This window comes from Oncorhynchus mykiss, chromosome 27, assembly GCF_057628025.1.
Source record: "Oncorhynchus mykiss isolate SJ-2025 chromosome 27, ASM5762802v1, whole genome shotgun sequence".
Lineage (NCBI taxonomy): Eukaryota > Metazoa > Chordata > Actinopteri > Salmoniformes > Salmonidae > Oncorhynchus > Oncorhynchus mykiss.
The window spans coordinates 2603329-2617895 of record NC_143048.1 but is presented as its reverse complement, the minus strand read 5'-3'; the positions used below and the strand labels follow the sequence as shown (position 1 = coordinate 2617895).

At 42.6% G+C, this 14567-nt stretch overlaps 2 protein-coding genes across 5 annotated transcripts in view; one reads left to right on the top strand and one right to left on the bottom strand.

Moving 5' to 3' along the window:
* LOC110507309 (fibroblast growth factor 12) overlaps positions 1–14567 on the top strand; it is a 256067-nt gene that overhangs the window by 30816 nt on the left and 210684 nt on the right. The window lies entirely within an intron of this gene.
* atg16l1 (autophagy related 16 like 1) overlaps positions 1–14567 on the bottom strand; it is a 54625-nt gene that overhangs the window by 39570 nt on the left and 488 nt on the right. For all 3 annotated transcript variants that reach the window (XM_021587227.3, XM_021587226.3, XM_021587228.3), the window contains exons 2-4: positions 7216–7327; positions 6993–7086; positions 6529–6634 (exon numbers count right to left, since the gene is read on the bottom strand). In XM_021587227.3, the coding sequence (XP_021442902.1) occupies positions 6529–6634; positions 6993–7086; positions 7216–7321 (306 nt within the window). In that variant the 5' untranslated portion in view covers positions 7322–7327. The remainder of the gene's footprint in view (positions 1–6528; positions 6635–6992; positions 7087–7215; positions 7328–14567) is intronic.

Here is a 14567-nt window from a genome sequence, read left to right as displayed (position 1 = left end):
GGAAGAGAGATTTTTTTTTTTTTTTTTTTTTTTTAATACGAAAGACTCTAGAACACCTTTACACCAAACAGAGCTCTCCTTCACCCTCCATTTGACAAATCTGACCCTAATTCTATCCACCTGATTACAATCCCCAACTAAAGCAGGAGGTACCAATGACTCGCTCAATATGGAAGTGGTCAGATGGTGCGGATGCTACTTTGTTTTGCTAGCTCAGATTGGAATATGTACCGGGATTCATCCAATGGCATTGAGGAGTATACCACCTCAGTCATCGGCTTCAACAATAAGTGCATCGACGACGTCATCCCCACAGTGACTGTACGTACATGTTTTACAGGCAACATCCGCATCGAGCTAAAGGTTACAGCTGCCGCTTTCAAGGAGCGGGATACTTATCCGGACGCTTAAAAGAAATCCTGCTATGCCCTTAAACCATCAAAAAGGCAGTGTCAATACAGGAATAAGACTGCATCCTACTACACCGGCTCTGACGCTCGTGTGATGTGGGAGGGCTTGAAAAATATTACTGACTACAAAAGGGAAAGCCCGCCGCGAGCTGCCCAGTGACACGAGCCTACCAGACGAGCAAAAAGCCTTTTATGCTCACTTCGAGGCAAGCAACATTGAAGCATGCACGTGAGCATCAGCTGTTCTGGATGACTGTGTGATCACTCTCCATAGCCAATGTGAGGGAGACCTTTAAACAGGTCAACATTCAAAGACTCGGGGCCAGACGGATTACTGGGACATGTACTCAAAGCATGCGCAGACCAATTGGCAAGTGTCTTCACTGACATTTTCAACCTCTCCCTGACCGAGTCTGTATTACAGACCACCATAGTCCCTGTAAAGCTGATATTTTGGTTAGAAGACTTACATGCTGACCAGAACGCATGCATCACGTAGTCTGGCCCACCCACACACAGGTTGAAATATCAAAAAGTGAACCAATTATATTAATTTGGGGAAAGGTCAAAAAGCATTAAACATTTATGGCAATTTAGCTAGCTAGCTAGCTAGCTTGCTGTTGCTAGCTAATTTATCCTGGGATATAAACATTGGGTTGTTAACATTTCAGGTAAACTAAGTCCTCTACGCCGACAATTTATACACTGACGTCAATACAAATGTGTTCGAAAATCAAAAACTTCATGAGAACCTAGGAGCTCATTTTGCACCACAATTCTATAGGCTATGCAAAAGCACTAGAAAACAGTGATGGCCTCTACTAAAAAGAGGATCCCATCAGCTTTCTATAGGCTAGGCCTACTATATTTATTTCTCAACGTTCCTAATATTAAGCACATTGTTACTCTTTACAACAGGAGTATAGTCTACCTAGCTGACATGAAAACGAACCACGGGAAAAGCATCCTCCATTTACTGTAAGCGCATAGATGACATGCATTTTCCCCGCTGCCCCCGTTTCAAGACATGCATGATAATGGTCTTTTAGGAAAGTATTCAATGCTTTGACTTCTTCCACATTGCTACATTACAGCATTACTCTAAAATGGATTAAATATTTTTTTTAAGTCCTCAGCAATCTACACATAATACCCCATAATTGCAAAGCAAAAACAAATGTAGAAATGTCAGCTAATTTAGTAATAGTAAACAGAAATACCTTACATACATTGGGGCAAAAAAGTATTTAGACAGCCACCAATTGTGCAAGTTCTCCCACTTAAAAAGATGAGACCTGTAATTTTCCTCATAGGTAGACTTCAACTATGACAGACAAAATGAGAAAAAAAATATCCAGAAAATCACATTGTAGCATTTTTAATGAATTTCTTTGCAAATTATGGTGGAAAATAAGTATTTGGTCACCGACAAACAAGCAAGATTTCTGGCTCTCACAGACCTGTAACTTCTTTAAGAGGCTCCTCTGTCCTCCACTCGTTACCTGTATTAATGGCACCTGTTTGAACTGGTTATCAGTATAAAAGACACCTGTCCACAACCTCAAACAGTCACACTCCAAACTCCACTTTGGCCAAGACCAAAGAGCTGTCAAAGGACACCAGAAACAAAATTGTAGACCTGCACCAGGCTGGGAAGACTGAATCTGCAATAGGTAAGCAGCTTGGTTTGAAGAAATCAACTGTGGGAGCAATTATTAGGAAATGGAAGACATACAAGACCACTGATAATCTCCCTCGATCTGGGGCTCCACGCAAGATCTCACAAGAACGGTGGGCAAAAATCCCAGAACCACACGGGGGGACCTAGTGAATGACCTGCAGAGAGCTGGGACCAAAGTAACAAAGCCTACCATCAGTAACACACTACGCCGCCAGGGACTCAAATCCTGCAGTGCCAGACGTGTCCCCCTGCTTAAGCCAGTACATGTCCAGGCCCGTCTGAAGTTTGCTAGAGAGCATTTGGATGATCCAGAAGAAGATTGGGATAATGTCATATGGTCAGATGAAACCAAAATATAACTTTTTGGTAAAAACTCAACTTGTCGTGTTTGTAGGACAAAGAATGCCGAGTTGCATCCAAAGAACACCATACCTACTGTGAAGCATGGGGGTGGAAACATCATGATTTGGGGATTGTTTTTCTGCAAAGGGACCAGAATGACTGATCCGTGTAAAGGAAAGAATGAATGTATCGTGAGATTTTGAGTGAAAACCTCCTTCCATCAGCAAGGGCATTGAAGATGAAACGTGGCTGGGTCTTTCAGCATGACAATGATCCCAAACACACCGCCCGGGCAACAAAGGAGTGGCTTAGTAAGAAGCATTTCAAGGTCCTGGAGTGGCCTAGCCAGTCTCCAGATCAACCCCATAGAAAATCTTGAGGGAGTTGAAAGTCCGTGTTGCCCAGCAACAGCCCCAAAACATAATTGTGCAAGTTCTCCCACTTAAAAAGATGAGGCCTGTCATTTATCATAGGTGCACATCACTGCTCTAGAGGAGATCTGCATGGAGGAATGGGCCAAAATACCAGAAACAGTGTGAAAACCTTGTCAAATGTTCTGTAAGTCTTCCCCTCTGTCATTGCCAACAAAGGGTATATAACAAAGTATTGAGATAAATAATTATTTGGTCAATAACAAGTTTTCCACCATAATTTGCAAATAAATTCATTAAAAATCCTAGTGTGATTTTCTGGATTTTATTTCTCATTTTGTCTGTCATAGTTGAAGTGTCTCTCATCTTTTTAAGTGGGAGAACTTGCACAATTGGTGGCTGACTAAATACTTTTTTGCCCCACTTTAAGTATTCAGACCCTTTCCTACGAGACTCAATTTAGCTCCGGTGCATCCTGTTTACATTGATCATCCTTGAGATGTTTCGACAACTTCATTGGAGTCCGTGTTAAATTCAACTGATTGGACATTATTTGGTAAGGCACACACCTGTCTGTATAAGGTCCCAGGGTTGATAGTGCATGTCAGAGCAAAAACCAAGCCACGAGGTCAAAGGAACTGTCCGGAAAGCGCCGAGACAGGATTGTGTCGATGCACAGATCTGGGGAAGGGTACCAACAGTGGCCTCCATTCTTAAATGGAAGAAGTTGGAACCACCAAGACTCTTGCTAGAGCTGGCCGCCGGCCAAATTGAGCAATTGGTTGAAAAGGGCCTTGGTCTGGGAGGTTCCCAAGAACCCGATGGTCACTCCGACAGAGCTCCAGAATGCCTCTGTGGAGATGGGAGAACCTTCCAGAAGGACAACCATCTCTGAAGCACTAAGCAGTTGATGTTACTCTTCAATAACACAGACCCCAAAGCAAATCAGGGGGAGGAAAATAAGTTTATTCAAAGAGAACAAATCATGCGGGGAGGTAGATGTTCAGTCCCCCCTGTGCTTCTCTCCTGTGATTCTCTCCACAGAACAAAGGGACAGGATGTAGTTTTTTAACCCAGCCCTAGCCTGTGATTGACCAATTATAATTTCTTGCAATAAAACTGGGCCAATGGCCAAATTACAAGTATCCTATTTCAGGTTCAACATATAAACAATTTGGACCAATGAGAACTTGCCATGTAGCCTGGCACAGTGAAGCATGGCGGTGGCATCATCATGCTGTGGGGATGTTTTTCAGACGCATGGACTGGGAGACCAGGCAAAGTACAGAAAGATCCTTGATGAAATCCTGCTCCAGAGCGCTCAGGACCTTGGAAGGTGAACCTTCGCCCCAGCCTCACAGGAACAACGACCATAAGCACACAGCCATGACAACGCAGGAGTGGCTTCGGGACAAGTTTCTGAATGTCCTTGAGTGGCCCAGCCAGCGCCCGGACGTGAACCCGATTTAACGTCTCTGAAGAGACCTGAAAATAGCTGTGCAGTGACGCTCCACATCCAACCTGACAGAGCTTGAGGATCTGCAGATAACAGTGGGAGAAACTCCCAAAATACAGGTGTGCCAAGACTGTAGCATCATACCCAAGACTCAAGGCTATAATTAATGCCAAAGGTGATTCAACAAAGTACTGAGTAAACAGTCTGAATATTTAGGTAAATGTGATATTTCAGTTCTAAAAACCTGTTATGGGGTAGTGTGTGTAGATTAAGGGGGAAAAAACAATTTAATCCATTCTAGAATAAGGCTGTAACAAAAAACAAAAAAATGTAAATAGTGAATACTTTCCGAATGCACATTTTTAAATTTGGGGTCTGCTTGATCTATAAAAATGTTTTTAATGGAGATTCAGAACTCCCATGGTTTACTTTGGCCTTAGTTGGTGATGTTGATCACTTTTACTAGATTTATGACATATTTTAGCCTCTCTCCCTAATCTTGACACCCACCGCCTCATCGTTGGCGGGGACCTCCGGGAAGACAAAAGCTCTTTCTACATTCATGACCCAAATGGGTTGTGTTGATCCATGGTGCATCCACCACCCGGTCACATTGCACTTCAACTTTTCTCATGTTGATCAAGCCTACTCGCACATTGACTACTTTTTAGATAGAACCTTTCTCCCTTCAGTTAAGACTACAGAATATTCTGCTATAGTAATTTCAGACCTTTCGCCCAAAATAATGCCTAAGCTCTAACTCCGAACACAAGAAATTAGAATTGGAGATTTAACAGGACCATATTGTCTAACAAAGAATTCTGTGACTTTATCTCAACCAACAGATGTATTAATGACAACACCTCTCCCTCTTCTTTGGGAGACTTCCAAAGGTGTATTACGGGGAAAGAATTTCTTACAATGCTCATTATGGTCAAACAAAGAACTGAAACTTCAAGAACTACTGGACTCAATCCTGGCACAAGACCACCAATATACAACTTCACCATTCCCTGAATTATACACAGAGGCTAAAACTTCAAACTCAATTTAACCTGCTTTCCACTGAAAGCAGAGTTTCTGTTGCAACGAACAAAGGGGGAGTACTTCGAATATGGTGACAAGGCCAGCCTCCTGTTGGCACACCAACTTAAAAAGCCAGTCAACATTCATCTTATTTCTCAGGTATATGACTCGTTGCATAATATTACAAGTGATCCCTCTAATATTAATACAACTTGTAATTTTATTCCAACCTCCACAAATCCAAACCACCATCAGATAATACCGCTATGGACAACTTTTTAGATATTCCATCCATTGATATCCAAGTTATGGACATAAGTAAAGTTCTGGATAACCCTCGGCATCTAGATGAAATAAAAGGGTCTAAAGGTAACGCAAAGTGGTAAGGCCACAGGCCCTAATGGCTTGCCCTTCCATTTATTTAAAGCCAATCAACTTGCCCCATTACTATCAGATATGTTCACCGACTCAGTATCAAAGGTAAGGCATGAATTATATCGTTATTTCTGAGTTGTGTGTCGCGCCTGGCGGAATGAAATATGATCGTCTTTGTTTGATGGGGTGCTGTCCTCAGATAATGGCATGGTTTGCATTCGCCGTAAAGCCTTTGAAATATGACACCGTGGCTGGATTAACAAGAAGTCGAGCTTTAATTTGACATATTGCATGTGTATTTTCAAAAATGTTAAATATTTACAATTCTGTAGTTTGAATTTGGCGCCCTGCACTTTCACTGGATGTTGGTCAGGTGGGACGGTAGCGTCCCATCTAGCCTAGAGAGGTTTTAAGCTATCTGTATTCCCAGTCATGTGAAACCCATAGATTAGGGCCCAATTAATTTAATTAAATTGACCGAATTCCTTATGAACTTTTACTCAGTAAAATCTTTGAAATTGTTGACTGAGTTTATATTTTTGTTCTGTGTATGAAGTGGTTAATTTAAACCCGGTCTATTTTTGCCTCAAACCGGGGCCAGTTTGTTTGAGAGGAAATGAGAAAGCAAGGATTTGGCATCTAGTAACATTTTCAGACACAGCCAAGAGGTGACCAACCCTCATTCTGGAAATTTACCCTCCAGATGTCATCCCAAACCTAATCTAGCACACCCAATTCTACTAATTAGCTGCTCCCCAGAACCTCAATTAGCTGAGTCAGCTGTGCCAGGTTAGGGTCAGCACGAAAGCCTACAGTGTAGTTCTCCAGAGAAAGATTTGGACGGGCAGGCACAATAAACAAGCTAACCTCGCCCCTTTTCTTATGAAGCTCTGTCAGCTCCTCCTGGTGCCTGATTCGCATCTGGGCCATCTCCTGCTGTAGGTTGTCACTGCGACTTGAGTCTGCCCCCGGGCTGAGGAATCAAACACAAATGGTTATACAAGGTCACAAGCAAGGTTAGTGCTATCCGAGATTCTTGGGAAATCCCTACCCTAACCCTTACCTTAACCGTTTCAACATCAATGTGGTAACTAAGATTTGGATGTCCCAAGGATCCCATTTAGACATTCAAGCAAGGGATTTCTGGAACACCATCCAATCTAATGCAAACAACGGTTCTTATAACACCAATGCCCACTTCTAAATTAACCTCTATCCCCTAGGCACTCGAGTAGATCTGAAAGGACTGGATAGGTATAAGCAATATGGTAGTAGCCGGATTTCGCATCACACACAAACAAGTTCGAAGGTCAAATCCTGGGGAGGCCTACCTGCCGTCATGTCTGTTCTGAAAGTCATATTTGTCCGACTGGTATCTCTCTGAAAGAACAGCCTGTAGATCGGACTTCTCCAAGAGACGGTTATCTGAGACGAACACAAAAAGGAACTTTATTAAAAACACACTTTCTGGGTTACCTGCACAGGCAGCAGAACTAAAAAGCATCTTAGCATCAATAGCATCGTGAGCACTGAGATATGGTATGTGGCGCTAACATTGGTGGATGATCTCCTCGAAGGCCTGCCTCTGCACACGGTCCCTCTGCTTCAGCTGCTCTCCGACGTGCCTCTTCCATGAACACTCCACACGACGTTCTGCCATCACCACCTGCACACACACCAAAAAGTTAATACATCCGTCACACCCTGTCTCGTGAACCCATTTCAAGAGAAATGACTGGCAAAAGCATAGACTGGCTTCCAATATTAAGTAATAATATATCAAGTAAAGCCAAGTCTATAAGAATAAATGGGCAAGGCGAGTACTGCTGCTTCATTCTTGTTAGAATAAATTCATGTTCCATTTGATTATGAAATCTTTCAAAATGCCATACATGCTGACCAAACCGCTCACATGCATATGGATTTCGTACCCCCACACCAGACACGATCAGGAGATTCAGGTCAAAATTTCAAAACAAATTCTGAATTATATTAATTTGGGGACAGGTCAAAAAGCATAAGATTTAGGCAATTTAGTTAGCTAGCTTGCTGTTGCTAGCTAATTTGTCCTGGGGTATAAACATTGGGTTGTTATTTTACCTGAAATGCACAAATGTCCTCAACTCCGACAATTAATCCACAGATAAAAACAGTAAACCGATCTCGTTTCTCATCATCGCTCCTCCTTCAGGCTTCTTATTTTGGACTTAATATGGCGGTTGGCAACCAACTAAAGCAATACTACAACCTACCGGAGTGTGGACCGTCATCTTTTGCATATACCTATCCACTCCAATCCTTTCAGATCTACTCGAGTGCCTAGGGGATAGAGGTTAACTTAGAAGTGGGCATTGGTGTTATAAGAAGCGGTGTTTGCATTACAGGGTCAGGAAATCACCCATGATGGAATATGCTCCTAAAAAACAACGAGATTTGGCCAGACATGCAGCGCGTTGCGTGTCACAAAAATAACAGATTTCGATTTTAGCGCCGGGCCACCCGGACGCTCGCTGATGCCCGCGAGTAGCGTGGGTGCAATGACTGCGAAATTAATGTACACATACAAGCAATTCAAGGCTCGCACAATTGACGTGTCCGGTCTGGTCAGCATGTTATGTTAAGTGGAATATATCAATACAATTTATTTTTTTTAAATAGTAAACACGGACGAGAGCCAGAGATAGAGGCGAAGCGACAGGGTTAACTAAGCCTAAAAATCAGTCCACGAAAATAAGACAACGAACTGAGTTTCTGTATGGTGGTCAATGAGTGTCAAATTAAGTCAACAAAAAAGGGAATTGCTCATTTGATCTAATAGAAGTTTAGTAATGGTTAGGTTGTTAAGAATGCACTGATGTGGACGCACATAGCATTTTGTCAACGGAATAAATGTACTTATAGAGATGCGCCTGTTGTTCACACAGGTACAGTTGAAGTCAAAAGTTAACAAACACTTAGGTTGGAGTCATTAAAACTCGCTTTTCAACTACTCCACAAATTCATTGTTAACAAACCAAAGTTTTCGCAAATCGGTTAGGACATCTACTTTGTGCATGACAAGAAATGTGTCCAACAATTGTTTGCAGACAGATTATTTCACTCTGTCACAATTCCAGTGGGTCAGAAGTTTACATACCTTAAGAAGTCAAAGGCACAGTCAACTCAGTGTATAGGGGGCAGCATCTCCACTTTTGTAAAAAATAGCATGCCCAATTTCAACTTCCTGCTACTCATGCCAAGAATATAAGATATGCATATTATTAGTAGATTTGAATAGAAAACACTGAAGTTTCTAAAACTGCTTGAATCGTGTCTGAGTATAACAGAACTTATGTAGCAGGCAAAACCCCGAGGACTAACCGTTCAGATTATAATTTTTTTTTTTTAGGTCTGTCTGTTCAGTGAGTTCTCATTGGGAAACAATATTTCGTAGGCACTTGTTTTCAGTTCCTACCACTTCCACTGGATGTCACCAGTCTTTGGAATTTGGTCGAGGTTATTCATTTGTGCAATGAAGTACGACCATCTAGGAAATGGGTAACACTGGTGAGAGTTAAGCAAGACTTGAAAAGTAGCGTTAGTTTCCTCTCGTCCTCTATTGATCACAGATAGACCCATCTACAATTTTATCGATTATTAACGTTTAAAAATACCTAAAGGGTTATTACAAAAGTAGTTTGAAATATTTTAGCAAAGTTTATAGGCAACTTTTGACCAGGACGACTGATCCGTGTAAAGGAAAGAATGAATGGGGCCATGTATTGTGAGATTGAGTGAAAACCTCCTTCCACCAGCAAGGGCATTGAAGATGAAACGTGGCTGGGTCTTTCAGCATGACAATGATCCCAAACACACCGCCCGGACAACGAAGGAGTGTCTTCGTAAGAAGCATTTCAAGATCCTGGAGTGGCCTAGCCAGTCTCCAGATCTCAAACCCATAGAAAATCTTTGGCGGGAGTTGAAAGTCCGTGTTGCCCAGCAACAGCCCCAAAACATCACTGCTCTAGAGGAGATCTGCATGGAGGAATGGGCCAAAATACCAGCAACAGTGTGTGAAAACCTTGTGAAGACTTACAGAAAACGTTTGACCTCTGTCATTGCCAAAACAGGGTATAACAAAGTATTGAGATAAAATAAGTATTTGGTCAATAACAGAAGTTTCCACCATAATTTGCAAATAAGTTCATTAAAAAGTCCTACAATGGGATTGTCGATTTTTCTCTCATTTTGTCTGGCATAGTTGAAGTGTCCCTATGATGAAAATTACAGGCCTCTCATCTTTTAAGTGGGAGAACTTGTACAATTGGTGGCTGACTAACTACTTTTTTGCCCCACTATATACCTGCTGGAGCGCGTGCTACGAGTGGGTGCTGCTATGGTGACCAGCGAGCTGAGATAAGGGGGGACTTTACCTAGCAGAGACTTGTAGATAACCTGTAGCCAGTGGGTTTGGCGACGAGTATGAAACGAGGGCGTACAGGTCGCAATGGTGGGTAGTGTATGGGGCTTTGGTGACAAAACGGATGGCACTGTGATAGACTGCATCCAGTTTGTTGAGTAGAGTGTTGGAAGCTATTTTATAGATGACATCACCGAAGTCGAGGATTGGTAGGATGGTCAGTTTTACGAGGGTGTTTGGCAGCATGAGTGAAGGATGCTTTGTTGCGATTATAGGAAGCCGATTCTAGATGCATTTTTGGATTGTAGATGCTGAATGTGAGTCTGGAAGGAGAGTTTACAGTCGCCCACGTATTCTAAGTCAGAGCCATCCAGAGTAGTGATGCTGGACGGGCGAGCAGGTGCGGGCAGTGATCGATTGAATAGCATGCATTTAGTTTTACTTGCGTTTAAGAGCAGTTGGAGGCCACGGAAGGAGAGTTGTATGGCATTGAAGCTTGCCTGGAGGGTTGTTAACACAGTGTCCAAGAAGGGGCCAGAAGTATACAGAATGGTGTCGTCTGCATAGAGGTGGATCAGAGAATCACCAGCAGCAAGAGCAACGTCATTGATGTATACAGAAAAGAGAGTCGGCCTGAGAATTGAACCCTGTGGCACACCCATAGAGACTGTCAGAGGTCCGGACAACAGGCCCTCCGATTTGACACACTGAACTCTATCAGAAAAGTAGTTGGTGAACCAGGCGAGGCCCTCATTTGAGAAACCAAGGATGTCGAGTCTGCCAATAAGAATGTTGCCAGCCGTAGAGAAATGCTTATTGAAATTCTCAATTATAGTGGATTGATCAGTGGTGACAGTGTTTCCTAGCCTCAGAGCAGTGGGCAGCTGGGAGGAGGTGCTCTTATTCTCCATGGACTTTACAGTGTCCCAGAACCTTTGAGTTATTTGCATCCTGTAGTACTTTCTGTTTGAAAAAGCTTGCCTTAGCTTTTCTAACTGCCTGTGTATACATTTGTTCCTAACTTCCCTGAAAAGTTGCATATCACGGGGGCTATTCGATGCTAATGCAGAACGCCACAGGATGTTTTTGTGCTGGTCAAGGGCAGACAGGTCTGGAGTGAACCAAGGAATATATCTATTCCTAGTTCTAAATTGTTTGAGAGGGGCATGCTTATTTAGGATGGTGTGGAAGGCACTTTTAAAGAGTAGCCAGGCATCATCTACTGACGGGATGAGGTCAATGTCATTCCAGGATACCCCGGCCAGGTCGATTAGAAAGGCCTGCTCGCAGAAGTGTTTTAGGGAGCGTTTGACAGTGATGAGGGGTGGTCGTTTGGTCGCAGACCCATTACTGATGCAGGCAATGAGGCAGTGATTGCTGAGATCTTGATTGAAAACAGCAGAGGTGTATTTGGAGGGCGAATTAGTTAGGATGACATCTATGAGGGTGCCTGTGTTTACTGATTTGGGGTTGTACCTGGTAGGTTCATTGATCATTTGTGTGAGATTGAGGGCATCAAGCTTTGTTTGCAGGATGTGTTTTAAGCATGTCCCAGTTCAGGTCACCTAGTAGCACGAGCTCAGAAGATAGATGGGGGGCAATCAGTTCACATATGGTATCAAGGGCACAACTGGGGGCAGAAGGAGGTCTATAGGAAGCAGCAACATTGAGACTTGTTTCTGGAAAGGTGAATTTTTAGAAGTACAAGCTCAAATTGTTTGGGTACAGACTTAGTAATACAGAACTCTGCAGGCTAATTAACTTCACAGCTCTTCATTATAAAGGGTTTAAACATCGTTTCCCCATGCTTGTTCAATGAACCATAAACAATTAATGAACATGCGCCTGTGCAAAGGTCGTTAAGAAACTAACAGCTTACAGAAGGTAGGCAATTAAGGTCATAGATATGAAAACTTAGGGCACTAAAGAGGCCTTTCTACTGACTGAAAAAAAACAAAAAGAAAGATGCCCAGGGTCCCTGCTCATATGTAGTTAAGAAATTCATGTCAGCAGGCAATATTAAGGGGGGCAAAAAAGTAACTTCTCTTGCGTTCAGTGCAAGCAGAGTCAGAGTACATGCAGCAGTTTGGGCCGCCTGGCTCATTGCGAACTGTGTGAAGACCATTTCTTCCTAACAAAGACAAATTCATTTGTCATAATTATGTAAAATACCAGCAAAGGTTGTGTAATGTAACAGCAATATTTAGACTTAGGGTTGTCACCCGTTACATAAAATACAGAACGGTTCCGTATTTCACTGAAAGGATAAACATTTTGTTTACAAAATTATAATTTCTGGATTTTACCATGTTATACCAAGGGCTCGTATTTGTGTGTTTATTATAATTAAGTATATGATTTGATAGAGCAGTGACTGAGCAGTGGTAGGCAGCAGCAGGCTCGTAAGCATTCATTCAAACAGCACTTTACTGCATTTGCCAGCAGCTCTTAGCAATGCTCTAAGCACAGTGCTGTTTATGACTAAGCCTAACAACTCCAGAGATTAGGCTGGCAATACTAAAGTGCCTATAAGAACATCCAATAGTCAAAGGTATATGAAATACAAATAGTAGAGAGAGAAACAGTCCACTAATAACTACAACCCAAAACTTCTTACCTGGGAATATTGAAGATTCGTGTTAAAAGGAACCACCAGCTTTCATATGTTCTCATGTTCTGAGCAAGGAACTTATACGGTCGTTTTTTTACATGGCACATATTGCACTATTTCTTCTCCAACAGTGTTCTTGCATTATTTAAACCAAATTTGACATGTTTCATAATTTATTTGAGACTAAATATATTTTTATGTATTATATTAAGTTAAAATAAGTGTTCATTGTTCATTCAGTATTGTTGTAATTGTCATGGGAGCATATATTTTGGCCGATTAAATCGGTATGGGCTTTTTTTGGTCTTCCAATAAATTGGTATCGGCGTTGAAAAATCATAATCGGTCGACCTCTAGTTACAACACCTGCAAAGGATCGGTACAAAGTCGCTGGACGAGACAGGACTGGCAAAAAGTGCTCTTCACTGACGTGTCGCAGTTTTGTCTCACCAGGGGTGATGGTCGGATTCGCGTTTATCGTCGAAGGAATGAGCGTTACAGAGGCCTGTACTCGAGGTGGAGGGTCCGTCATGGTCTGGGGCAGTGTGTCACAGCATCAGACTGAGTTTGTCGTCATTGCAGGCAATTTCAACTCTGTGCGTTTACAGGGAAGACCTCCTCCCTTCCTTCCTGCAGGCTCATACTGACATTACCCTCCAGCATGACGATGCCACCAGCCATACTGCTCGTTCTGTGCATGACATGAATGTCAATGTTCTGCCATGGCCAGCGAAGAGCCCGGATCTCAATCCCATTGAGCACATCTGGGACCTGTTGGATCGGAGGGCGAGGGCCATTCCCCCCAGAAATGTCCAGGAACTTCAAGGTGCCTTGGTGGAAGAGTGGGGTAACATCTCACAGCAAGAACTGGCAAGTCTGGTGCAGTCCATGAGGAGGAGATTCACTGCAGTACTTAATGCAACTGGTGGCCACACCAGATACTGACTTACTTTTGATTTTGACCCCCCCACCCTTTGTTCAGGGACACATTATTCAATTTCTGTTGGTCACATGTCTATGGAAGTTGTTCAGTTTATGTCTCAGTTGTTGAATCATATGTTCATATACATATTTACAGATGTTAAGTTTGCTGAAAATAAACAGTTGACAGTGAGAGGACGTTTATTTTTTTGCTGAGTTTAGGTAGGGGTAAAGTGACTACAACAGCATAGATAAGACAGTAGCATGTGTGAAAGTGTGAGGCATCAGTATGCATGTGTGCAGGCTCATGTAGTGTGTGTGGTGGGGTGTCAGTATGTGCAAGTGTGTGGGTAGAGTCCAGTGTGTGTGCGTAAAATAGGTAATATAGTGAGAGAGAGAAAAGGTTCAATGCGAGCAGTCCGGGTAGCCATTTGATTCGCTATTTAGCAGTCTCATGGCTTGGGGGTAGAAGCTGTTAGGGTACTGTTGGTTCCAATTGCCATGAGGTAGCAGAGAGAACAGTCTATGGCTTGGGTGACTTGAGTCTGAAAAATGTTGGGCCTTCCTCTAACACAGCCTGGACAGAGGTCCTGGATGGCAGGGAGCTCGGCTTGTTAAATCATATACAAGAGCAGTAACAACGTCATGTGGTGTTGGTGAAAGGCATAGCCTCCCGATTGACTGCGCAAGAAAGTACTATACACAATCATAAACAGCTAAACACCTGTCAACTTTGAAGATTATGGTAGCCCGCTCTGGTCTAGCTAGGAGCTTGTTAGCAAGCTAACGTTAGCTAGCTAAATTTACGCCACAAATGCCTCCTACATTAACTAGCTAGTAGCCAGCTAGTTAAAAATACCTAACGTTAGTTTGTGTAGCTAATGTTGTTTTCTAACTAACGATACATGTAGTTTTAATTTTACAAATTCGTACGTTACGTCTATAGTACGACAAGCTAGCTAGCAGGCTATCTGC